The sequence below is a fragment of the Capra hircus genome, chromosome 1 (genome assembly GCF_001704415.2).
Source record: "Capra hircus breed San Clemente chromosome 1, ASM170441v1, whole genome shotgun sequence".
Lineage (NCBI taxonomy): Eukaryota > Metazoa > Chordata > Mammalia > Artiodactyla > Bovidae > Capra > Capra hircus.
The window spans coordinates 65,824,720-65,852,373 of record NC_030808.1 but is presented as its reverse complement, the minus strand read 5'-3'; the positions used below and the strand labels follow the sequence as shown (position 1 = coordinate 65,852,373).

The following is a 27,654-nucleotide window of genomic DNA, read 5'->3' as shown; positions in this document are numbered from 1 at the left end:
AACTGGTCCCTGGTGCCAAAATGTTGGGGACTGCTGATTTATCCAGGTGTTGATTATCTTCTAGGTCAAAATCTTTTTCCTGAAAGCTGTTAGGATAGATTCTGAATTAGCTATGTTTTATTCAGTGAGTTGCTTTACTATTTTTAGCTTTTGTAAATACGAGGGACTAAACTTTCTATCTCTTAACCCCTGTTCTATTAATACCTTTTTGTCTGCTGGGTATTTACAAGCCAAAGCATTTTTTATTTATTTGTTTTTTTCTTAATATATATATATATTTATTGAAGTACAGTTGACTTACAATGTTTTAGGTGCACAGTAAGGTGATTTATTTATATGTATACACATACATTATTTTTGAGATTATTTTTCATTATAGGTTATTACAAGATATTGACTATAGTTACATGTGCTATAAAGCCAGCATTTTTAAATTTCCATATATAGTAATGTTCTTCTGCTTCCTAAGGCTCATAACTGTCTATTATTTTATTTCATTTAATCATCAAAGTCTGTCATTTCTTTTTTAAAAATTTTTGTACAATTCTTAAAGGTTACTTTTGATTTACAATTGTAACAAAATATTGGCTGTATTCCTACATTGAGCCTATCTAGGGTCTATCATTTCTTTATTCATAGTGTGCCTCAAATATTTCTTTTTTCCTTTCCATCATCAACACCTTAGGATAAATTTTTAACACTTTACCCTTAAATGGTTATAATGTTGGTGCTCCCAGTTGTCACCCCTCCATTGCTGAATACATTTTTCTGAAACTACTCTCTTATTACTGCATTGTTCAGTAACCTTTAAAAGTTATTCTATCTCTAAAATATTCTTAGGATTCAAACCTCTTGGTTTGGTTTTAAGACCCAGTGGTTTGTGCCTGCCTGTCTTTGCAATGTCCCCTTTTATTGCTTCCCTACTCTTTGTCTTAAAGTCAGCCATCTGATCTGCTCACCCACAAACTGGTCTACTTACCCACATTACCATCCTCTGAACAAAAATGTCCTCTCATTTTCCTTTTGTGGGCAAATATTCCTACTCTTTAAAGGTTGCTCCAGAGCTTAGATCCTCTGGTCACATTTCCAGATCACTTGATTGTCTATGACCTTCTGTCTGTACTTCCCTCGTGCTTCTCTTTTCCTTTGTCCCATGTTGTCTTGATATATATGGGTGTGTGTGTTTGTGTGTGTAAAATTTCTATACCTTTGTATTTTTTTATTGCACCATTTAAATTTCAAGCTCCTGGTAAATGTCATATCTTATACTTGTTTGTATTTCACATGGTTTTTAGCAGAAGGGTAGTTAATCATATGGTAGATAATCAATAATTGCGGTGGATATTCTCTGTCAGTGTGGTTGTTACTGAAAACACTGTTTTCTCTATTTTGTGAAATTGGAATGTAGGGAGATTATAGAAACTTTTGAGACAGAGGCTTTTACATCTGCCATGACTGAATCATAAAGCCTAAGCAGGGTTATAAATCACATGAAGGCCTGACAGTCCGACTCAGTGATATTGCATTCAGGCCCTGCCAGTCTGCTGAGGCCCTTCTGCATGCTTACTGAATGTGTTATTAACTCCATCGACTCTTCTTTTCCACGCATCTTGTTCTCACTCTGTCTCATGAGCATTGAAATTTCTAGTGTCTCAGCCACTGGCTGCATGTATGATAACATTTCAATCACTGTCAGTTTAAATATTCAGCCCAGGCCAGCAAATTGTCACCTCTGCCTAGACTAGGCTTCCTCTCTCTCAAGACCACCTAAGGGAGGAGCTCAGTTTGAAAGGAGCTCAGGTTACTTTGGTCCTCTTCTTTCCATAGTTAAAGGGAAGTTTCCCAAATAAAGTCTGAGGGTCTAAGTGGCAAGGAGTTAATAACCCAGGGGATTCTGCTAGGGCGTAACAGACGACTCTGGAAACATTTTAGGGTTTTCATCACCCAAACTTCCTTAGGACATTCCGTTAATCAAATGAAGCACTTGGGCAGTTCCTGCCTAAAGGATGGAGTGCAGATCTCTAGAGGTGCCTTTTTGTTTGTATGTGCACTTCAGTCTGAAAATGATTTGAGGCAGCATTTAAAGATATGAGGGGCTTCCCATCTGGCTCAGTGGTAAAGAGTCCACCTGCCAGTTCAAGAGAAGCAGGGGATGTGAGGGACTTCCCCAGTGGCTCAGCGGGTAAAGAATCTGCCCGCAATGCAGGAGACATGGGTTTGATCCCTGGGTTGGGAAGATCCTCTGGAGAAGAAAAAACCTGCTCCAGTATTCCGGTTGCAATACTGGAGTTGCAAAGAGTCTGATACAATTGGGCACAAGCACCTCCCAACCTATGTATTACTTTTATTTTCCTTGTCACCTTTGTTTTTCCTGGAATGAATAACTGTGTTGTTGTTACTGAGTTTTCTTTGTACTTATCAATGTAATTTAACCCCAGATTTACTGTCATTTATCCACATTTTTCTTTTTCTTTTATTTTTTTATTTTTTTACTTTACAACACTGTATTGGTTTTGCTATACATTGACATGAATCCACCACAGGTGTACATGAGTTCCCAACCCTGAACCCCCCTCCCACCACCCTCCCCACATCATCTCTCTGGGTCATCCCAGTGCACCAGCCCCAAGCATCCTGTATCCTGTATCAAACCTAGGCTAGCGATTCGTTTCTTACATGACATTATACATCTTTCAATGCCATTCTCCCAAATCATCCCACCCTCTTCCTCTCCCACAGAGTCCAAAAGTCTGTTCTTTACATCTGTGTCTCTTTTGCTATCTCACATACAGGGTTATCATTACCATCTTTCTAAATTCCATATATATGTGTTAGTATACTGTATTGGTGTTTTTCTTTCTGGCTTACTTCACTATATAATCAGCTCCAGTTTCATCCACCTCATTAGAACTGATTCAAATATATTCTTTTTAATGACTGAGTAATACTCCATTGTGTATATGTACTACAGCTTTCTTATCCATTCGTCTGCTGATGGACATCTAGTTTGCTTCCATGTCCTGGCTATTATAAACAGTGCTGTGATGTCTCTTTCAATTCTGATTTCCTCGGTGTGTATGCCCAGTAGTGGGATTGCTGGATCATAAATCCAGAAAAATAAATGACCCAATCAAAAAATGGGCCAAAGAACTAAATAGACATTTCTCCAAAGAAGACATACAGATGGCTAACAAACACATGAAAAGATGCTCAACATCACTCATTATCAGAGAAATTCAAATCAAGACCACAATGAGGTACCATTTCACAGCAGTCAGAATGGATGCTATCCAAAAGTCTACAAGCAATAAATGCTAGAGAAGGTGTGGAGAAAAGGGAACCCTCTTACACTGTTGGTGGGAATGCAAACTAGTACAGCCACTATGGAGCACAGTGTGGAGATTCCACATTTTTCAAGATGTTTATTTTACTGTATGTTTTGTCCTCAGGAAGAAAATTCTCTTGAAGTCTCTTTTTTGCTCTTATGTGAGTCAGTTGCCCTATATTATTTCTAGGACATAATTTTCTTTCTAGAATATCTCCCTCCTGTTCTCTTCTGTGTTAAATCTCCTGTTTCTTATATTCTGTGTTTTCCTTATCTTGGTTTTGTGCCATCATTTTGTTGGAATAAATCAGTAACTCTCCGAGAAAAGATACAGGGGAGGTAAATGTCTAATCATTTCCAATGGTTTGGTGGAACACAGAATTCTAGGCTGAAAATGATTTCTCTTCAAAACTGTGAAGACATTGTTCAATTCCCCTTTAGCTTACATTGTGGTTCAGGAGTCCAGAGATTCTGAGTCTTGATCCTTTTTATGTGATCTAGTTCTCTCTCTGTTTATCTAGTTCTATCTCTGCATTCTCTCCCTCCCTCATGTCCCTCTCTCTCTCTCTGGAAATACAGTTGGACATTGAACAACATGGCTTTAAAATGCATGGATTCACTTATACATGGTTTTTCTTCAGTAATAAATACTACAGTACTCTAGGATCAACAGTTGATTGACTCTGTGGATGTGAAACAGCAGATATAGAAGAACCGCATATACGAGGGGCTGACAGTAAAGTACACATGGATTTTCAACTCACCTTTGTGTTGTTCAATGGTCAACTGTATATAGAATCTTTCAGTCCAGTATGTTCTGATGTTTCACAATAATGTGTTTTGGTGTGAGTCTATTTTTATTCACCATTCTGTCTAGTCCTTTGAATCTAAGAAGTCATGTTCATCAATTTTGAGAAATTCCTTTGAATTCTGTTTCACTACTTTTCCTTGTCCTTTTTCTCTACCTTTTTTCCCCCTGTGAAAATCCTGTTATTTAGGTGTAGGGCCTTCTGGGTTGGTTCTATAATTTTCTTACCTTTTCTATTTTTGTTTTGTTTTGGGAAGATTTTTCTCACCTCTGTCTTACCAATCCTGTATTGAAGTTTTCATATTTGTTATCATGTTCCTGATTTCTAAGGATTTTTTTTTTTTTTTGGTCTCATGGATAGATGTTCTTAATTTATCTCTCCAAGCAGATTAGGGGCAGTTTTGTTCTTTGAAATTTTCTCTTGAGTTTTTCTTTATAGTTTTAAAATTTCTGCTGTAATGCTTCTGATTTCCAATATTCTCTTAAATCTTTGAGTACATGACATGCTTTCTTCTGTTAATCTCTTCTGAATTACTTTTCTTTCAGTTTCTTTTTATCCCTGCCTAATGTTAGCTGTTCTTCAGGAAAGGGTTAATCAGTGGTTTATTCTTCATGTTCAAAAGTAGAGTCTAAAAAATGCTTGTGGGTGGGACTTACCAACTGTGAGTTTCAGCTCATGGTTATCTTGCTGAGCTTTTTGAGGGCAGTCCCCATGTTGATATCTTTAGTTCGTCTTGGGTTAGTCAGATTTTCCAAAGAAGACTTCTCCATTTCCTGCATGGATGTAAGGCCTCTGTGCCAGAACTCTTCAAGCTGAGTATGAGAAAGTCTTCTAATATTCAGAAAGCATACATTCACTTGATCACCCTGGTGCTGGAGCAGTACCTTTACCTTCAACTGTTCCATAGTCCAGAGACACTCCTTCAACCTTCTCTAAAAGATAAAATTCTAGTTGTCTGTCAGAGTAACAAAAAAATGTGAAATCGGGAGTGTTTTTAGGGATGTTATTATTCTTAAGCATCTTTCATCTGATCCTCCTTATTTCAGCTATCACCTCCTCGCTACTCCCATCACCATCTTTTCTAGAAAGTACCTGGTGCTGTTAATTCCTAAGCCTTTTGAAGAGTCTGCCAAGTAAGTTCTGTTGGTTCTTGACTTTCCCTACTGCCATCTTAAGACTTGCCATTCCCAGATCTGTTAAGTCAGTTACCATTTATACATCTACTTTTTAGCTTCCAAAATTATTTTCATTGCTACTGACTCCTCTCTTGTTCTGTTCTTGTGTTTTATGCTTATAAAATACCTTTATTGTAGCTTTAGTGATATTTCTAGATGGGTGAAAGAGATATGTGTTTAGGGCCCTCCTCTTTGCCCTGACATCCTCACATTATTTCTTACTGCCAAGCTTTTAATGAATATTGGGGGTAAAGAGTTAGAAGATATGTCTGGAATGTAATAGATAGGCAGGTTTGTTAATTAAAGGCAAGTTCATCATCATCAACACCGCCACTGACTTTTATATGTTAATTTTCTTGTCAAATTCTCATAATCTTTATAAGAGGTACTATAATTATCTTCATTTTATAGGTGAAGGAAATTAAGGCTTAAAAAGTATTTGAAACATGCCCACTATGTTGGCAGGATAGCTGACTCCAAATTCTGACTGTTCTTAAGCACTGGGCCTGGGCATCACTGCCTTCTTTATAATCAACATCAGCTATGGTAGAATTAAGGTTGATATTCATGAACCAGAGTTTAGAAGCCTAGCCAGGGCACATGGTTAAATAGAAAGCCAGCTATCTTTATACTTCTTATCTTAGGGAATTACCACCCCCAAGCAGCTGTAAGTCTATTGTCTATCCCATCTCCAGGGTTTTAAATCTAGAACCAGCTTAGGACCTCAGGACCAGGGGACTGGCATTGAAGTTGCAGTAGTTGTCAGCGCCTTCATGGCCACTCCATGGGGAGATTCCCACCAGCCTGGCTGCATGTATTTCACTACATTAGGGATTCATGCTGCAATTATGTCAGTGGATTGTTAGGTGTTAGTAGTCTATTGTGATGTTGACTGACTTAGCAGGGAGCTAGCTAAGTGGATGAAATGTGATAAATCACCCTTTTACTTTCCTTTTGGTTAAAGCTGAAGGAGTTGAAGAATCTGCAGCAGCAATATTTACAGATTAACCAAGAAATCACTGAGTTACGTCCGCTAAAGGCTCAACTTCAGGAATATCAAGATAAGACAAAAACATTTCAGATTATGCAAGAAGAGCTAAAGCAGGAAAACCTCTCCTGGCAGCATGAGCTGCATCAGCTCAGGTATAGTAATCTCTGCTTTTTAACCCTTTCTCTTGTTGTTCATTGTTGTTCAGTTGTGAAGTCATGTCTGACTCTTTGTGACCCCCGACTGTAGCATGCCAGGCTTCTCTGTCCACTATCTCCCAGACTTTGCTCAAACTCATGTCCATTGAGTTGGTAATGCCATCTAACTATCTCATCTTCCGCTGCCCTCTTCTCCTGCCCTCAGTCTTTCCCAGCATTAGGATCTTTTCCAGTGAGTTGGCTCTTCACATCAGGTGGCCAAAGTATTGGAGCTTCAGCTTCAGCATCACGCCTTCCAGTGAATACTCAGGACTGATTTCCTTTAGGATTGACTGGTTTGATCTCCTTGCAGTCCAAGGGACTCTCAGGAGTCTTCTCCAACACCACAGTTCAAAAGCATCATTCTTTGGCACTCAGCTTTCTTTATGGTCCAACTCTCACAGGACTACTGGAAAAACCATAGCTTTGACTATATAGACCTTTGTTGACAAAGTGATGTCTCTGCTTTTGAATACACTTTCTAGGTTTGTCACAGCTTTCCTTCTAAGGAGTAAGCGTCTTTTAATTTCATTGCTGCTGTCACCATCTACAGTGATTTTGGAGCCCAAGAAAAGAAAATCTGTCACTGTTTCCACTTCTCCCCCTTCTGTTTGCCATGAAATGATGGGACCGATGCCATGATCTTAGTTTTTTGAATGTTGAGCTTTAAGCCAGCTTTTTCGCTCTCCTCATTCATCCTTATCTAGAGGCTCCTTAGTTCCTCTTCAGTTTCTACCAGTAGAGTGGTATCATCAGCATATCTGAGATTGCTGATATTTTCCCCAGCAATCTTGGTTCCAGCTTGTGATTCATCCTACAGCCTAGCATTTTAAATGATGTACTCTGCATATGAGTTAAATAAACAGGGTGACAATATATAGCCTTGTGATACTCCTTTCCCAATTTTGAACTAGTCTCTTGTTTCATGTCCAGTTCTGTTGCTTCTTGACCTGCATACAGGTTTTTTAAGAGACAGGTAAGGTGGTCTAGTATTTCCATCTTCTTAAGAATTTTCCACAGTTTGTTGTGATCCTTTTAGTTTTTTCTTTTATTATTATGAAATAATTATAGATTTGTAGAGAGTTGCAAAAAAAATAGTACAGAGAGCTTTCATGTACTCTTCATCCAGTTTCCTCCAGTGGTAATATCTTACATCACTATAGTTTGATTTCAAAACCAGGAAATAATCATTGGTACGATTCAAAGACCTTATGCAGATTTGACCAATTAGACTTTCACTCAAGTATGCGTATAGTTCTGTGCAACTTTATGATATATGTGAAGTCATGTAGCCGCCACTGCAACAAGATACACAACTGGCCCATCATCACAGATACGTCCATGCTATTAGTTTACAGTCACTCTTCCTCTCCCTCCCATCTCCACATCCGTAACTTCTGGCAACCACTCATCTGTTTCTCCATCTTTATAATTTTGTCTCATTCTGAGAATTTTTTAGTATGTAACCTTTTGAAATTAGCTTTACTTAGGTATAATGCCCTTGACATCTGTAACATCTTTGCATGTATCAATACTTCAGTCTTTTTATTGATGAACAGTATTTCATGGTATGAATGTACTGCTTTAACCATTCATCCATTGAAGGTCATGTGTTGTTTCTAATTTTTAGTTACTATAAATAAAGCTGCTGTAAACACTTGTGTATAGACTTTCATATGGACAGTAAGTTTTAATTTCTCTGAGATAACTGCCCAGGAGTGTACATGCTAGGTCATATAATAAATATGTTTAGTTTTAAAAGGAGCTACAAAACTATATTCCAGAATGACTGTATTATTTTACAATATATGAGTGATCCATTTTCAATATCAATGCTGCATCTTCATCAGCATTTGATATTGTAACTGTATTTTAGTTTTTAATAGGTATGTAATGCTGTTCCATTGTGGTTTTAATTTGCATAATGGCTACTAATGTTGAACATTTTTTATGTGCTTATTTGATATCTATATATCCTTTTTGATGAAATATTTGTGTTTTTTCTGTTTTCTAATTGTGTCATTAATTTTTACTCTTGAGTTTTGAGAGCCTTTTTGTTTGTTTTTTATTCCAGATACAAGTGTTTTGTCAGATATGTGACTTGCAAATATTTTCTTCCAGTTTATTTTTGATTATTTCCATTGAGAAGGTCTTTTTAATTTTGATGAAACCAGTTTATTGCTTATCTTTCTCGTTATTCAGATGCAATAATTGTTATTGTTCTATTTTCAGGTTCACTGATATTTTTTTCCTTCATCGCTTCTATTCTGCTCTTGAGTCCATTGAGTTAGCTTTTTATTTTGGATATTTTGAAATTTTTTCATTCTAAAATTTCCGTTTAGGTGTTCTTTATATCTTCTGTTTCTTTGCTGAGGCTTTCTCTGTTTTTATTTATTTCCAGTATGTTAGTTATTACTTTTTGAAGCATTTATATGATGACCACTTTAAAATCCTTCTATAATTCTATATCTATGTTTCCAACATCTGTGTCATCTTGGGTCTTGTAATCTGTTAATTTTGTTTTCTCAATCAAATTGTAATTTCCCTGTTTTTTAGTATGATGAGTGATTTTCAGTTGTTCCTGAACATTTTGGAGTCTTGTAAGTTTTAATGATCAATCTTCTTTAAATCTTTAGTAGGCTTCCACTAACACCATGCTGAGAGGGAAAGGGGGACACTACCAATTTACTGCTGGAGGAGGGTTTATTATCAATACTTAGTGGGAGAAATGTGGGCTTTCCCAGGTGGCGTGGTGGCAAAGAATCACCTGCTAATGCAGGAGACGCAAGAGACTCGGGTTTAATTTCCAGGTCAGGAAGATCTCCTGGAACAGGAAATGGCTACCCACTCCAGTCTTCTTTGTTGGAAAATCCCAGGGAAAGAGGAACCTGGTGTGCTGCAGTCCATGGGGTCAGAAAGAGTCAGACATGACTGAGCATACATGTATGCAGTGGGAGGAATAAGGAAAAATGCATCTACTCCATCTTGTCTGGATCTAGAAATCTAAGCCCTTTTCTTTTAAAGATGAATAACAATGCTATATGTTCTATTACTACTACTACTACTACTACTAAGTTGCATCAGTCATGTCTGACTCTGTGCGACCCCATAGACGGCAGCCCACCAGGCTCCCCTGTCCCTGGGATTCTCCAGGCAAGAACACTGGAGTGGGTTGCCATTTCCTTCTCCAATGCATAAAAGTGAAAAGTGAAAGTAAAGCTGCTCAGTCATGTCCAACTCTTAGCGACCCCATGGACTGCAGCCCACCAGGTTCCTCTGTCCATGGGATTTTCCAGGCAAGAGTACTAGAGTGGGGTGCCATTGCCTTCTCCAATATGACCTGTCTATATACTGTTAAGCACTAATTCTTTACCGTTACTTTTTGGATCAAATCTGAGACACTGAATTAAATGAACCATCAAGTTCCTGATAGGAACTGTTATTTTTGATGGTTCATTTAATTCAGTGTCTCAGATTTGATCCAAAAAGTAACGGTAAAGAATTAGTGCTTAATAGTATATAGACAGGTCCTGTTCTTGCAGCCTCATTGTTGGGACTTTGTTACTGTTCAGTAAGACGGTGCAGTGCACCTTAGTAAAACCAGAGGCAAAGCTTTCAAGATTTGATACTGAAAGGAGAATCTCTGTGTCAGAAAGTGCTGCTGATCAAGCACCACCTGCTTTGTCTTACCTGCTGCTACCGAGCCAGCACAGGCAAGTGAATACAGGGAATATGAGGTGGAGTCTAGAGTCCCATCCAGCTTACACAGGGGCTACCCTGATGGCAGTATAATAAAAATATCAGTATAATAAAAATAATTATTGTAACATCCCTAGGAGAGCTCTTTGACATTTTTAAAATTAATTGATTAGGCTGCATCAGGTCCTTTGCCTTGTAGCATATGGGATCTTAGTTCCCCAGCCAGGGATCAAACCTATTTCCTGTGCATTGCAAGATGGATTCTTAACCACTGGACCACCAGGGAAGTCCTGCTAAGAGAGCTCTTAATGTATAAATATGAGAGATTTGTTCCTTCACAGATCCTAGATGCTTTACTAATGTGATGTGTCAAAATAAACCTTAAGCAAAGTTTATGGAACAAAACACTTTTTTGAATTGGGTCATTTAAGTTATGGAGTGACATTACATCGAAAAAATTTTCATATTCAACGTATTTACAGACTTTCTCATAAGTGAAAATATAACAGACTTACTCTGTGGAGTAGACAAATTTCCCAAATGATACAAGAACACTTCTTTTTTTAATCAACAGATGATTGAAGAGAAGGTAAAACTGAATTTTTGCTCTCTGGGAATACAAATTTCTCCTGTTTCTTCATTCTGTAATTGAACCTCCAAAAGGAAGGTGAATAACTCCATTAAACCTCATGCCTTTTTTCCTGCAGGGAATAGCTGCCCCAGCTTATTCCCTGATAATCTCAATTCATCATCAAGATACCATCTTCCTTCAGATGCACATTAAAGCCAAGCACTGAATTTAGGGCCCTCCGAAGGTGATCAGGAGCACAAGGGAGCATCATCTTGATGTCACCCATATCATATCCAAATTGCTGCTGCTGCTGCTAAGTTGCTTCAGTCGTGTCCGACTCTGTGCGACTCCATAGACGGCAGCCCACCAGGCTCCCCTGTCCCTGGGATTCTCCAGGCAAGAACACTGGAGTGGGTTGCCATTTCCTTCTCCAATGCGTGAAAGTGAAAAGTGAAAGTGAAATTGCTCAGTCATGTCCCATGGACTACAGCTCACCAGACTCCTCCGTCCGTGGGATTTTCCAGGCAAGAGTACTGGAGTGGGGTGCCATTGCCTTCTCCATATCCAAATTACCTAGAACTAAAAGGAATCAGTGAACTAAAATGGACTGGAATGGGTGAATTTAACTCAGATGACCATTATATCTACTACTGTGGGCAGGAATCCTTACAAGAAATGGAGTAGCCATCATAGTCAACAAGAGAGTCCGAAATGCAGTGCTTGGATGCAGTCTCAAAAACAACAGGATGATCTCTGTTCATTTCCAAGGCAAACCATTCAACATCACAGTAATCCAAGTTTATTCCCCGACCAGTAATGCTGAAGAAGCTGAAGTTGAACGGTTCTATGAAGACCTACAAGACCTTTTAGAACTAACACCCCCAAAAAATGTCCTTTTCATTATAGGGGACTGGAATGAAAAAATAGGAAGTCAAGAAACACCTGGAGTAATAGGCAAATTTGGCCTTGGAGTACAGAATGAAGCAGGGCAAAGGCTAATAGAGTTTTGCCAAGAGAACACACTGGTGATAGCAAACACCGTCTTCCAACAACACAAGAGAAGCCTCTACACATGGGCATTACCAGATGGCCAACACTGAAATCAAATTGATTATATTCTTTGCATCCAAAGATGGAGACCTCTATACAGTCAGCAAAAACAAGAATGGGAGCTGACCGTGGCTCAGATCATGAACTCCTTATTGCCAAATTCAGACTTAAATTGAAGAAAGTAGGGAAAACCACTAAACCATTCAGGTATGACCTAAATCAAATCCCTTGATTATACAGTGTAAGTGACAAATAGATTTAATCTGATAGACAGAGTGCCTGATGAACTATGGATGGAGGTTTGTGACATTGTACAGGAGACAAGGATCAAGATCATCCCCAGGAAAAATAAGGCAAAAAACCAAAATGGCTGTCTGAGGAGGCCTTACAAATAGCCGTGAAGAGAAGCGAAAAGCAAAAGAGAAAAGGAATGATATAAGCATCTAAATGCAGAGTTCCAAAGAATAGCAAGAAGAGGTAAGAAAGACTTTCTCAGCAATCAATGCAAAGAAATAGAGGGAAACAATAGAATGGGAAAGACTAGAGATCTCTTCAAGAAAATTAGAGATACCAAGGGAACATTTCATGCAAACATGGGCTCGATAAAGGACAGAATGGTACGGACCTAACAGAAGTAGAAGATATTAAGAAGAGGTGGCAAGAATAGACAGAAGAACTGTACGAAAAAGATCTTCATGACCCAGATAATCACTATGGTGTGATCACTCATATAGAGCCAGACATGCTGGAATGTGAAGTCAAGTGGGCCTTAGAAAGCATCACTATGAACAAAGCTAGTGGAGGTGATGGAATTCCAGTTGAGCTCTTTCAAATCCTGAAAGATGATGCATTGAAAGTGCTGCACTCAATATGCCAGCAAATTTGGAAAACTTTCAGCAGTGGCCACAGGACTGGAAAAGGTCAGTTTTCATTCCAATCCCAAAGAAAGGCAATGCCAGAGAATGCTCAAACTACCGCACAATTACACTCATCTCACATGCTAGTAAAGTAATGCTCAAAATTTTCCAAGCCAGATTTTAGTAATATGTGAACCGTGAACTTCCAGATGTTCAATCTGGTTTTAGAAAAGGCAGAGGAACCAGAGATCAAACTGCCAACATCCTCTGGATCATCAAAAAAGCAAGAAAATTCCAGAAAAACATCTATTTCTGCTTTATTCACTATGCCAAAGTTTTTGACTTTGGGATCATAATAAACTGTGGAAAATTCTGAAAGAGATTGGAATACCAGACCACCTGACCTGCCTCTTGAGAAATCTGTATGCCGGTCAGGAAGCAACAGTTAAAACTGGACATGGAACAACAGACTGGTTCCAAATAGGAAAAGGAGTACATTGAGGCTGTATATTGTCACCCTGCTTATTTAACTTATATGCAAAGTACATCATGAGAAATGCTGGGCTGGAAGAAACACAAGCTGGAATCAAGATTGCTGGGAGAAATATCAATAACCTCAGATATGCAGATGACACCACCCTTATGGCAGAAAGTGAAGAGGAACTAAAGAGCCTCTTGATGAAAGTGAAAGAGGAGAGTGAAAAAGTTGGCTTAAAGCTCAACATTCAGAAAAAGAAGATCATGGCATCTGGTCCTATCACTTCATGGCAAATAGATGGGGAAACAGTGGAAACAGTGACAGAGTTTATTTTTTGGGGCTCCAAAATCACTGCAGATGGTGACTGCAGCCATGAAATTAAAAGACGCTTACTCCTTGGAAGGAAAGTTATGACCAACCTAGATAGCATATTCAAAAGCAGAGACATTACTTTTCTGACAAAGGTCCGTCTAGTCAAGTCTATTGTTTTTTCTGATAGTCATGTATGGATGTGAGAGTTGGACGGTGAAGAAAGCTGAGGGCTCAGCCCTGAGTGTTCATTGGAAGGTCTGATGTTGAAGCTGAAACTCTAATACTTTGGCCACCTGATGTGAAGAGCTGACTCATTTGAAATGACCCTGATGCTGGGAAAGATTGAAGGCAGCAGGAGAAGGGGACGACAGAGGATGAGGTGGTTGGCATCACCAACTTAGTGGACATGAGTTTGGGTGGGCTCCAGGAGTTGGTGATGGACAGGGAGGCCTGGCGTGCTGTGATTCATGGGGTCGCAAAGAGTCAGGCATGACTGAGCGACTGGACTAAACTGAACAGAACTAAAAGAAGACTGTGTCAAGTTGCTAGTATAAACCAAAGAAGAGGTGCATGGTTCTAAAGGCTTGTTTTTTGCAGCCACTTGTTCCTCATGAAACTTTGTGACAGAGATTCTGAAAGAAGACTTTCCTAATGAAGTTGACCCTTCAGTTCGGTTCAGTTCAGTCAGTCGTATCCGACTCTTTGCGACCCCATGAATCGCAGCACGCCGGGCCTCCCTGTCCATCACCAACTCCCAGAGTTCACTCAGACTCATGTCCATCAAGTCAGTGATGCCATCTAGCCATTTCATCCTCTGTCATCCCCTTCTCCTCTTGCCCCCAATCCCTCCCAGCATCAGTCTTTTCCAAAGAGTCAACTCTTCGCATGAGGTGGCCAAAGTACTGGAGTTTCAGCTTCAGCATTCCCTCCAAAGAAGTCCCAGGGAAGAGAAAAAGAGGGAGAAAGAAAGACTTCTGGTCTATTGATTTTTTTTTTCTTCCTTTAGTTTCTCCTTTTTCACCATTCTGTTAGCCTTTCTCTCTTTACCTTCCACATTTAAGCAGTTTTGAAGGAAAGAAAAACTATCAAGTGGCTGTGAGTAAATTATAAGAAGGAAAGGAAGCCATTTTACTTCAGCTTTAGAAGGAAGAAGACGTGGAGACACAGATTTGATTCACTGACTTTAGGACCAGTATATTTTTAAAACAGGATCCCTGTCTTGCTCTTGAATTACTTTTGAGAAACGAGCTTTCCAAATATGAAAACGCTGGAACATCTCATTCAGATTTCTCTGGCACTGGGGTTGTCTAATCAGAAGAGCCTGGATTTATGCAATAACCTTTCTCTTCTACTTTACTGGTTTTCTGCTCTGGTTCCTGTGCTGTCTTACTTAAGGGGTAATGAGGTATAGCCCTTTTATGGCTGTTCTCTCAAGTAATCAGACTTGTTCCTTAGCTCCTATTCTCCATTGAGGGTCTCTCCAGACTGTAACTACTTGTCCATCTTTCAAAAAAAAAAAAGGCTATTTGAAGCTTTGTAAAAGGTCTGTGATCTTTTTTGTGCATTCTCACTCTTATACTCCTCCTTTCTTATTCTCTCTCATTTTTCACAGACAAATATCGGAGAAAGTGTATTAGAGGATTTTCTGTGCCTTTTCCATATAGTGGCCTTGTAATAAAATTTTATTTTAGTTTCTAAGTTTTATTGTTCTGCCTTTTGAAAAAAAAATCTGAGTGTAATGCAAGTCACCTTTTGACACAGCAGGATTCTCTCATAATAGGTTTATATCCTTTAGAAAAGAAAGGACCATTTTACCTTGCTTCTAGAGAAAAAGACAGAAAAGTCTGATGTAGTTCAAACAAAGCCTTGTATTATTGGGAAAAACAGAGACTAGTCAAAGTGAAGAGATGCTGCACAAATTTGATTACAACCCCTTTTTTTTCAGGCATAGTGTAGCGAGAAGTAGAACTAAAGAATTTGGCACAGAGGCAGTCTTGCTAGTTCTGCAGAAAATTAACTGGAATCAAATAGAAGCTTCCCTCTTGGTCAAATTCAGGGGATAAATAAATAGCAGCAGTTTCTATTTAAATCCTTCCCTCCAGAAACCCTGCCCTCCTCACAGGAAGTCATCAAATGGTTTGCCTAATAGTGGCAGATGGACATGTAGCTTACAGGAAGCTGATCCTTCCTGGGTAGTGATCACCTCTGAACAGCAATCAGCGTTGGAATTACTCACCTATGTTTGGTACGTGACATATAGTATCTCATTAAATCATCACAATAATTCTAAGGAATAGATCATTTATTCCCATTTCACCAGTGAGGCTCAGAGAGATTAAGTAACTTTTACTCAGGGTCTCATGCCTAGTGTAGAACAGAGCCAGCATTTGAACCCAGCTCCTTCAAACTCTACAGTGGCATCCTCATAACCCTGATGTTGTTCTAAGAATTACAGTGGTTTGCCATTGCTTACAGAGTTAAGTTTTATTCAGTACGGTGTTCAGTGCCCCACAGGGTCTGACTTCTTTCCTCTTCACCTTCATTGCTTGCTCTATCCACTCTCCACACTATGTACTACAACGGTTCCAAAACACTGTATTCATTCTTGTTCTATTCTCAACCTGAAATCCTTTTGCATTATGGAAACCTGACTCATTGTTCAGGGTTCAGATCAAATACCTGCTTTTCTGTGAAATCTTCCCCAGTCCTGCCAGTTACAGTTCTCTTTTAAGTTCCTCTTCATCCTCTTGCTGCACAATTCTATTTATAACAAAAATCTTGCTATGGTTATGTATTCTCAACTACATCTCTACATCCCATTACATGTTTTGAATACGTACTTATTCATCTTTGTCTCACAAGTACATTTTTGCCTATGCCTATTTCATATTTTCTCTAGGATGGAGAAGAATTCCTGGGAAATGCAAGAGAGGAGAATGAAGGAGCAGTACCTTATAGCTATCGCAGATAAAGATCAGCAGCTCAGCCATCTGCAGAGCCTTGTGAGGGAACTGAGATCTTCCTCACAGACTGAGACCCACAGAGCGCAGTACCAAAGACAGGTGAGTAATTCCAGCACTGATCGCTGCTTGGAGGAAACGTCAGCTTCCTGCAAGCTAAGTGCTCATCTGCCACTATTAGGCAAGCCATCTGATGACTTCCTGAGAGGTGGGCAGGGTTTCTGGAGGGAAGGATTTAAGTATGCACAATGTTAGGAGAGAGTTTCACCAGTGTTTATATCCTGGCAGGCATCCCCAGAGACATCAGTTTCCCTCAATGGATCACAAAGCCTAGTTTATGAGACAGAGCATCTTAGGACTCAGCTCAATGACAGCTTAAAAGAAATTCACCAAAAGGAGTTAAGAATTCAGCAACTGAACAGCAAGGTATGTGTTCCCTGCTAGCCTGAAGTTCAATTTCTTGTTTCCATGACTAGAAGCAAGAAGGTAAGTAGAAGCTGTTTAAGCTTAGGCTCTAGCTCTATTAGAAGACAGAAGTTTTACCTTTCTCAGAGCCTGGATCCCTCACCCTAAAGCACCAGACACAGGGCCATTTCTTTTTCCTCGCCTTTGCAGAGCCCTTGGGAGTGATTTGGAGAAGCCCATTCAATAAGAATGATAAAAGCCAACTCCTTTAGGAAGGCTTCCTAGCCAACATCATCTCCCCATAACTCCTCACAAATTCTCCAGCAAGCTCCTCAGTATTTCTCACTAGTGTGTGGCAGGGAAGAGTCTCAGGAAGGAGGCTTGCATATGTGATTAGACAAAGCGATAGAGGTGAGGGGTTTGCTTTTCATTCTACTCCATTTGTAAACTTCCTCACTGTGTATCTAATGTTGTGGAATTAAAGAAGCCAATTTGCTTTTTCCTGAACCCCAGGCTGGCCGCTCTAGACACTCTAGGAAGCATGCTGGAGTAGATGGACCTCTTGCTATGGGAAGAGCTGCTTTGCCATCAGGTCCCTAGAGCAAAGGCCAAGGCAGAAAAAAGAAAATTATTCTCAGTGCCTTCTCATATTTGTCTTCTCCCCGCATCCATTCTTTGGCTTCTCTTCCTTCATCACCTGCTTCCCTTCCCTCACCATCTTATGAATCATTATACTCCTGTTGTCTCTGACTAGTCAGATTATTCTCTGGCAGCACCTCACCTGGTTCTGCCGCCTTCAGAGGAACCCAGCTAGGTAGTTTATGTTAGTGCCAGGAGAAATTTGAGTGATCATTTAGACTGGGATCCAGAAATTAGCTTTGGAGGAGGGCTATCAATATAAATTATACACAAAATGATGTATTTGTGTGTGTAAGTTTCTCATCACAAAAACTCAGGCATTCACCAAGGGATCTGTGATCCAAAAATGGTAAAGATCAATAGGCTGTACACAGATGAGGAAATTAAGCCCCAGAGATACTAAGTAATTTGCCCCAAGTGTTAGCAGCAGGTCAGTCTGGGATAAAGATGGTAATGTACATGGAAAACACAGTGCCTGGTTTGTGTAGAAGGCACTGATTAAATGTTGTTAAATTCAACTAACATTGAAGTATTGGAGACTGATAAAACTGTTAACCCTGGCAGAGTTAAAAAAATTTGCATTTAAAATTTGCATTTTTTAAAGTAGGTTCAGTTCAGTTCAGTTCAGTTGCTCAGTCGTGTCCAACACTTTGCAACCCCATGAATCGCAGCACGCCAGTCCTCCCTGTCCATCACCAACTCGCGGAGTTCACTCAGACTCAGGTCCATCGAGTCCGTGATGCCATCCAGCCATCTCATCCTGTCTTCCCCTTCTCCTCCTGCCCCCAATCCCTCCCAGCATCAGAGTCTTTTCCAGTGAGTCAGCTCTTCGCATGAGGTGGCCAAAGTACTGGAGTTTCAGCTTCAGCATCATTCCCTCCAAAGAAACCCCAGGGTTGATCTCCTTCAGAATGGACTGGTTGGATCTCCTTGCAGTCCAAGAGACTCTCAAGAGTCTTCTCCAACACCACGTTTCAAAAGCATCCATTCTTCGGCGCTCAGCTTTCTTCACAGTCCAACTCTCACATCCATACATGACCACTGGAAAAACCATAGCCTTGACTAGACAGACCTTTGTTGGCAAAGTAATGTCTCTGCTTTTGAATATGCTATCTAGGTTGGTCATAACTTTTCTTCCAAGGAGTAAGCGTCTTTTAATTTCATGGCTGCAGTCACCATCTGCAGTGATTTTGGAGCCCCCAAAAATAAACTCTGTCACTGTTTCCACTGTTTCCCCATCTATTTGCCATGAAGTGATGGGACTAGATGCTATGATCTTCGTTTCCTGAATGTTGAGCTTTAAGCCAACTTTTTCACTCTCATCAAGAGGCTTTTTAGTTCCTCTTCACTTTCTGCCATAAGGGTGGTGTCATCTGCATATCTGAGGTGATTGATATTTCTCCCGGCAATCTTGATCCCAGCTTGTGCTTCTTCCAGCCCAGCGTTTCTCATGATGTACTCTGCATATAAGTTAAATAAGTAGGGTGACAATATACAGCCTCAATGTACTCCTGTTCCTATTTGGAACCAGTCTGTTGTTCTATGTCCAGTTCTAACTGTTGCTTAAAGTAGGTTAGTTGGTCACAATGAATTGGTAAACTTACAGACCCTTTGTTGGGGGCGTTTTCTGGGAGTTTTCAGGGGGTGCTATGGTGGGGAGACTCCAGATCCTACCCAGTTCCTCTTTCAGCCTACTCAGTTGTTTCCCAAAAGTTCTGCCCTTCATAGCTCTTAACACCTCCTCTTTCTATAAACTAGATCCCATCTCAACCTTGTTATATTTGCTTTCCTGAAGATTAGACTGTGAGTCACTCTGGGCATTTGTCTTCTAGGATGGTACTTGAAACTGCAGTGAATAGCAACTGAAACATTTTTCATGTAAATATTTTAGTGGTGTAAAACTTCTGTTCAAGAATCAGAACATCTCCAGCCCTAGGGTCGATCATTCACTTATTCATCATTCAGCAAACAAATAACTATTATCTACCTTCTGTGCGCCTAGCCATATGCTTAGTATTGAGGATACACACTGACCCCTCATGGAGTCCATAGCTAACTAGGAGCACTGCTCAGTGGGCTCTAGCATGGGTAGTGGCAGATGGGCCGTCACCATAGAATGTCTCCTCTCCAAGCCGCCACCCTAATTCTTTCCATGGATGCTCAGACTTTGTTTATATCTCTACCTGATTGTGGGGCTTCCCAGGTGGCTCAGTGGTAAAGAGTCTTCCTGCCAGTGCAGGATGCAGGAGATGCCGATTCGATCCCTGGATCAGGAAGATCCCCTGGAGGAGGAAATGGCAACCTGCTCCAGTATTCTTGCCTGAAAAATCCCATGGACAGGGAGCCTGGTGGACTACAGGGTTGTAAAGAGTCAGATATGACTGAGCATGCACACTGCCTCCTCCTAGTGAAACAGTCCTGTGGGCTAGTGCTTATCGTCTCTCCTATTTCAGTTCTCTCAACTGCTGGAAGAGAAAAATACCCTTTCTATTCAGCTCTGTGACACCAGTCAGAGTCTCCGTGAGAACCAGCAGCACTACAGTGACCTTTTCAATCACTGTGCAGTCCTGGAGAAGCAGATTCAAGAGCTGCAAGCTGTGAGTGAGAAGGTGAGGGGCTGGGGAAAGTGTTGGGAAATTGAGCACGGATGATAAAGCATAAAGCACAGCGTCGAAAAGGCTGATGTCTTCAGGCTGAAGATTAAATAGGTGTGATGGAAACAGTGAGGAGAGGAGTGAGGAACAAGGTCCAAGAAAAACTGAAGAGTGAACAGATTAGAAGGAAAAAGATCATCAGTGACATTCAGTTCAGTTCAGTCACTCAGTCGTGTCCGACTCTGTGACCCCATGGACTGCAGCACACCAGGCTTCCCTGTTCATCACCAACTCCTGGAGCTTACTCAAACTCATGTCCATTGAGTGAGGTGGTGGGAGAGAAATAAAAAAGTGAGTGGTAAACAGTGATGACTGGGGCTTTTGCAAGGCTTTTTCCTTCAAGTAATAGGAAAGCTGTAGGAAGATTTGGTCCTAAGAAACAAAATTGGCAGAGTTGTTGACACCAGCGGAGAGGAGAGGTTGTTGAAGTCGATGAAGAATGGGAATGAGCGTGGAGGGGAATAGGACATGGCAGGAAAAGGAGAGGAGAGGGGAGGAGAGGCTGAATCAGGCAGGGACCAGAGTGGTTTCTGGAAAGCAGATGGGTCTCCACTAGAAGAAAGTGGGATTCAGTGACAGGCCTTGAAACTTTTGAGAGGAGAGACTCAAGAATGAGAATCTGGAGGAAAATCTAATGAATTTTATGTAGGAGATTAATCTATTAGAGCAGAAGATTCTTACTTCTAAATCTGAACTTGAAGAGAGTGATAACAGAGGTATTCCTCTCCAGGATTTCTCTTTTTTCTCCAATGCCTGAGCAAGTTCTCATTTTGCCTAAGCACGGTTTCTTGAGTGGTTTCATCCCTGAATTACTAAACTTATTCTTCTTCCAGGGGCCACTAAATATAGATGTTGCTCCAGGAGCTCCCCAGGAAAAGAATGGCTGCCACAGGAAAGGAGATGCTGAAGAACTGAGCGAGCCACAGCTAAGGTGGGGGAGCAGCTCTCAACCCTGGAGTGTGCGCTGTGTAGACAGCACTTGGGTGGTCATCTAGTTAGAATGGGAGTCCATTGTATGGATTTAATGTGTCTTCTTTTCTTACTGGCCTCACAGGATTAATGTGAGGATTATAAAGTAACAGTTATTATTACAAATTGTGTGTGAGTAGTTTGTGAAACAGACCCTCCCTACACACACATATCTTACTAAGATTATGATGTTCACATGAGAGATATTGAGAAGTCCCTAAAATCTCTTATGGCATTTCCTGCAGCTTTATTTAATCTGTAGACAGGCATTCTTTTAAAATACTCATTGTGTTTGTACAGCCTTCTATAAATGTCCATGCTTTATAACCTTAGGAAGACTTCAAATCCCTGTATCAGCAACTCTGTCCTGCATCTAGTGATGCTGTTGTTTTCCTTTTGTCCTGAAGCTTTTCTGAAGCCCAGAAGCAGCTCTGCAACACTAAACAGGAGGTGAACGAATTGAGAAAACTGCTGGAAGAAGAACGAGACCAAAGAGTGGCTGCTGAGGCTGCCCTCTCCATGGCCGAGGAGCAGATCAGGCGGTAACAGACTGAAGGACACAGCCTTTCTTCATTTCTGACCCTTTCTGATTCTCTGTGTGTGTGTGCTTAGTTGCTCAGTCATGTCTGACTCTTTGTAAACCTGTGGACTGTAGCCCACCAGGCTCCTCTGTCCATGGGGATTCTCCAGGCAAGAATACTAGAGTGGATTGCCATGCCCTCCTCCAGGGGATCTTCCCAACCCAGGGATCAGACCCACTTCTTCCACATTGCAGGTGGATTATTTACCATCTGAGCCCCCAGGGAAGCCCAAGAATACTGGAGTGGGTAGCTTATCCCTTCTTTAGGGGATCTTCCCAACCCAGGGGTCGAACTAGGGTCTCCTGCATTGCAGGTGGATTCTCTACAGCTGAGCTACCAGAGAAGCCCTTTTTGATTGTACTTGTGTGCATTTCATGGCCAGACTTGGGAATAAATAGGATTTAGTTCTCATCCTGAGATGGGTGCTATAGCAAGAGTAGGCTCAAGACAAACCATGGTAATCCAAGCTCAGCCCATCCACAATTCCCTCTTTGGCCCTGATGCAGAATGGAAATCGAGGCAGCTGATCGAGCGCTGCCTCCCCAGACCTGGCACTGCTGTTGTCCTGTTAGCACCTGACACACAGTCCACAGTGCCTATGAAACTCAGTGGACTTGCCATTTAAAAGCAGCTCACCAATGCTTACAAACCTCTCACCCTTTACTCAGCCTAGCCTACAGACAGTGACAGACTGACCTGCGTGGTACCAGACCATGCTGTCTGCATCAAGGCTGCCCCTAAAAAGCTTATCTTATGGAGGAACAGGCACAGAAGGGGTCCTGTGCAGCCAGTCAGGCTCTCATGAGGAGAACAGGCAGGGTGGAGCTAGGCTGGGCACATTGAGTTTCTCTTTCCAGGCTCACAAATCAGATTAAAGTGTTCCTTCACTCCTGAGAAAAGTGTGGTCCCTGTAAAGAGAATGCAGGAGTTTTAGGCTAATCAACTTCCCTTCATGTGGAGGAAACATCAGGAGTAGAGTTCCAGCCTCCCTACACAATTAAGTGCATCCGTCTAGGCAAATGCTTGATCAAGTGTGTGCTTGTGTTACTTGCAGCCCCTTGGATACAATTCTTGTGGGTTTTTGTTGGTTTTTTTTTGAAGGATAATTGCTTTACAGAATTTTGCTGTTTTCTGTCAAATGTCAACATGAATCAGCCATAGGTATACATATATCCCCTCCCTTTGAAACTCCCTCCCATCTCCTCCTCATCACACCCCTCTAGGTTGATAGAGAGCCTCTGTTTGAGTTTCCTGAGCCATACAGCAAATTCCTGTTGGCTATATATTTTATATATGGCAATCTAAGTTTCCATGTTGCTCTCTCCATACATCTCACCCTCTCCTGCCCTCTCCCCATGTCCATAAGTCTAGTCTCTATGTGTTTCTCCACTGTTGCACTGTAAATAAATTCCTCCGTACCATTTTTCTAGATTCCATATATATGTGTTAGAATATGGTATTTATCTTTCTCTTTCTGACTCACTTCACTCTGTATAATAGGTTCTAGGTATCTACCTCATTAGAACTAACTGAAATGTATTCCTTTTTATGGCTGAGTAATAATCTATTGTGTATATGTACCACAACTTCCTTATCCATTCATCCGTCAATGGACCTCTAGGTTGCTTCCATGTTCTAGCTATTATAAATAGTGCTGCAGTGAACAGTGGGATACATGTTTCTCTATTAATTTTGGTTTCCTTGGGGTATATGCCTAGGAGTGGGATTGCTGGGTCATATGGTGATTTTATACCTAATTTTTTAAGGATCTCCATACAGTTTTCCATAGTGGCTGTATCAATTTACATTCCCCACTAACAATGCAAGAGCATTCCCTTTTCTCCACACCCTCTCCAGCACTTATTGGTTGTAGACTTTTTGATGAGGGCCATTCTGACTGGTGTGAGATGATACCTCATTATAGTTTTGATTTGAATTTCTCTAATAATGAGTGATGTTGAGCATCTTTTCATGTGTTTATTTGCCATCTCTATGTCCTCCTTGGAGAAATGTCTGTTTATGTCTTTTTCCCACTTTTTGATTAGGTTGTTTGTTTTTCTGGTATTGAGTTGTATGAGCTGCTTGTATATTTTGGAAATTAATTCTTCGTCAAATGTTTCATTTGCTATTAATTTCTCCCATTCTAAGGGTCAATTCTTGTTTTTAAGAGAAACCATTGAGTGGATAAAAACAGCTTCTTCATTAAATGGAGAAGTTCCAGTATTAAATACATAAGCAAATTAGCAAAAAATGAAACAGAAAGCAATAGAGGCTGCAGTTCAGTTTAATTGTAAAAACCCACAAAAATCTTTCTTGAATTCTTTTGCCTATTAGATTTTAATAAACAGGGGAAAAAATTAAGAGTTTTCTGAGCCAGGTGTGGCGTAGCAGGAAAAAAAGAGCACGAGGTTTAGAGACACAGCTGAGTTTTGAATTATGGTTTTACATCTTACTGGATGTACCATTGTGGACAAGTACTTTTTCCCTCACTTTGAAGATAATAACACCAACATTAAACCTGAGGATTAAATGTAGGTAAAGCACCTGATCCAGCATCTGATACACAGTAGGCAGTCAATTCTTGGTAATTATTACCATCTCTACTGCTACTGAAAAACCTGTCTACCCTTTCACTCCTTGCATGGGGACGGGGCCATGAGAGCTGCAAGTCCCTTACACTGCATCCCATGGCAAGATGTCCAGGGTGATTTCACCTGATCAGCCTCTCATGCCTTGAACCAATGCCTCTTTTTTTTTTTTTTTCCTCAATTCAGGTTGGAGCATGGTGAATGGGACTCTGCCCGGTCTCCTATCATTGGCTCCTGCGGTTCCCAGGAGCAGGCGCTGTTAATAGACCTTACAAGCAGCAGTTGTCGGAGGGTAAGAAGGGAGAAGGGTGAAGAGAGGGCACTGTGCTATCAGACGGGCTGGCTGTGTTGAGGGCAAGGGGTCAAGGAGAAGGAACATGGGCCTGAGACTGGAAGGGTATGGAAGGCTGAAGGAAACTATTGGGATGTACCACGCTGCTGGCCCCAAGGAGCTTTCCTCTCAGGATACCTCTTCTCTGCAGTGGTTGGAGAAGGAAACAGGACAGATCTCTCTAGGGTGAAGCTCTCTGACTTCCACATTTTCTTTTCAGACCCGAAGTGGTGCTGGATGGAAGCGGGTCCTGCGTTCGCTCTGTCACTCCCGGACAAGGGTGCCCCTGCTGGCAGCCGTCTACTTTCTGATGGTTCATGTCCTACTTGTTCTATGTCTCACAGGCCATCTATAAGCCTAGTTCTCACCCTTTGGACCACTCGCCCCAGAACTTGAAATTCCCTCACCTCTAACATCAAAACCATCAATTCCAGTGGAACAGTCTTCCCACTTACAGGTCCTCTTCTCCAATTCTCCACAGAAAGTGCCTGTAAAAACAGAGGTGAATATGAGCACAGGTTAGAGCTGTAGGGGCCAGTGATTCTGCTTTCTCCTACTGCCCAGGGCCTGACACTTCTGCAATGGTTATTGAGCCCAATATTTGTTCAGGTTTTGCAGGGCCCTGATATTTTATGGTCCTGTGAAAGATGCTGAGGAATGTCTTTCAGCCAGGAAGATGGTTCCAATAAACCTAATAACCGGAAGTCCAGTATCATTCTGATTGATACTTTCTTTCCCTCATGTACCTTATATTTTCTCCCACTTCAGAGAGGACGTGGACCTGCCATAAACATGGCAGGGGGAATGTTCCAGGGAACATTACCTCACAGGATATCTAATTAGGTCTCTGGCAAAATAGAGTCAGAGTGGAAGGACTCCCCAGGGGTGTTAGCTGTTGGATCACAGAGGAGGACAGCATCTCCTTCCCTGTCTGTTCAGACATACTTGGAGTGAGACTCATGGTCCTGGACTGTACGGTGAGGATCTCACTGCATATCCGTCGATCATCACATATGTACTGAGGTATGAAGTGGCCTGTGCCTTTCCTTTCACTGAAAGGCAAGAGGAGCTGGCTATGGACAGTGGAATTCAATACTCATCATTCCTGTGTTATCTGGATAAGCCTCCAGTGTGGGCCCTAAGATAATACACTGGGAACCCCTAAGACGGTACACTGGGAACCAGCCCTAGGTGAGGCATTGACTCCTAGCCAGGGAGATCGGACTGGTGTGACCACCACTCCTAGTCTCCTGAAGTCCAAAGCTGCTTTGCAGTTGGTGACACTTAACTCCAGCTTCTCTGTGTGTCATCTGCCCTCTGTGGTAACAGGAAGCTGAAGAAAATAGAGGGAGACTATAGAGAAGACAAAATATTTAAATCCAAGCCTGAGAATGACAGCCAGGTTTGAATTCCGTTTGTGCCTATTCCCCGGCCCCAACCCTTACCGATTGGTTATTTTCTCCTTTTGCACATGTCCCCTGCCTGCTCTCACTACCCAGAGAGGAGAGAGAACTGGTGGACACGCTGATCTGCTCTAATCCTTTGTTCTGTGGTGACTAAATCACGGTCACAGCAACCCAGGAACTTTCCTGAACAACTGTAAAATAATAAAATTATTTTCAGAATGAAATATTGTGGCGGTGTGTGAATCTATGTATACAGAGGAGGTTACGTATATGTGTTTGCTGAGGGGAGGAAGGAACATAGAGGAAGTAGGGATGGGGTAGCCAGGAGTTAATATAGAGGTAGAGAGCTGTGCATATCCAGGCTTCCTTCTCATTGGCCAGCATCTGGCTGCATGCGTCTTTCTAGGCTTAGCTAGATCTCAGGTGGTGAAATGGAGTGAGGAGATGCCGTCCTAATACTGAACCAAGCAAAGCTGAGCCTTTGGGCGTGAGATTCATGCAGGTTTTTGCCTGGGCCCGGAAGAACTATCTGGTACATATTGAAAATACTTGATCCCTAGGGATCCCTCTGGGTAGGAGTAGAGTAGGGAAGGTAAGTCTCATAGGGGAAAAGCAGGATGGGCATTATTATTTGTTTATATCAAGTCCAGAAGATCCAGTACTTTGGCCACCTGATGCGAAGAGCTGACTCATTGGAAAAGACCCTGATGCTGGGAAAGATTGAGGGCAAAAGGAGAAGGGGGCGACAGAAGATGAGATGGTTGGATGAAATCACTGACTCAATGGACATGAGTTTTAGCAAACTCGGAGAGAGTGAAGAACAAGGAAACCTGGCCCACTGCAGCCCACAGGGTCACAAAGAGCAACTGAACAAAACGTCAGGTCAGTGCTTGAGAAAAGCGAACTCACTTTCCCAAGGTACAATAAGTAAATTTTGAACCACGTCTATCTGACTTTAAAGTCCATGCTTGCTGTGTTTTATTGCCTTATTAGGAGTGAACTTGGGACATTTGCTAAAGAGAGATGGACTTGCTTTTTTTTTTTTAACTGTAGTATAATTCATTTACAGTGTGTTAATTTCTACTATACAGCAAAGTGATTCAGTTATACATATTTTTCATATTCTTTTCCATTATTATCACTGGATATTAAATATAGTTCTCTGTGCTATACATTAGGAACTCATCATTTATTCTTTCTTTATATAATAGTTTGCAGTTACTAACCTCAGACTCCCAACCCATCCCTCTCCCATCCACGCCTACCCCTTGGCAACCAGTCTGTTCTCTGTGACTCTGAGTCTGTCTCTCTTTTGTAGGTCAGTTCATTTGTGTTGTATTTTAGATTCTACTGTAAGTGATATCATATGGTATTTGTCTTTCTGACTTAGTGTGATAATCTCTAGAGCTGTCTGTGTTGCTACAAATGGCATGACTTCATTTCTATGACTGGGTATTATTCCATTGTATATATGTACCATATCTTCTTTATCCAACATAGGCTTTCTTGTCATCACTGATTAAATTCTTTGATTTTTCTAAACAACTGTACCTGGAAGGTGTGTCACAATATCTGGTCTGATCATTTCTATTTTTGATGCAAATTTTGGATTCAAAATGATCTAGAAAAATTTTCTCCCCTTCTACAAATTTACTCTTCC

General features: G+C 41.1%; 1 protein-coding gene across 1 annotated transcript in view; it reads left to right on the top strand.

Moving 5' to 3' along the window:
• GOLGB1 (golgin B1) overlaps positions 1-26,218 on the top strand; it is an 80,000-nt gene extending 53,782 nt beyond the window's left edge. Inside the window, 8 exon segments of the mRNA XM_005675002.3 lie at positions 6,274-6,452; positions 16,361-16,523; positions 16,710-16,847; positions 19,919-20,074; positions 20,953-21,050; positions 21,496-21,630; positions 24,444-24,549; positions 24,809-26,218. Of these exon segments, the coding sequence (XP_005675059.2) occupies positions 6,274-6,452; positions 16,361-16,523; positions 16,710-16,847; positions 19,919-20,074; positions 20,953-21,050; positions 21,496-21,630; positions 24,444-24,549; positions 24,809-24,943 (1,110 nt within the window). The 3' untranslated portion in view covers positions 24,944-26,218.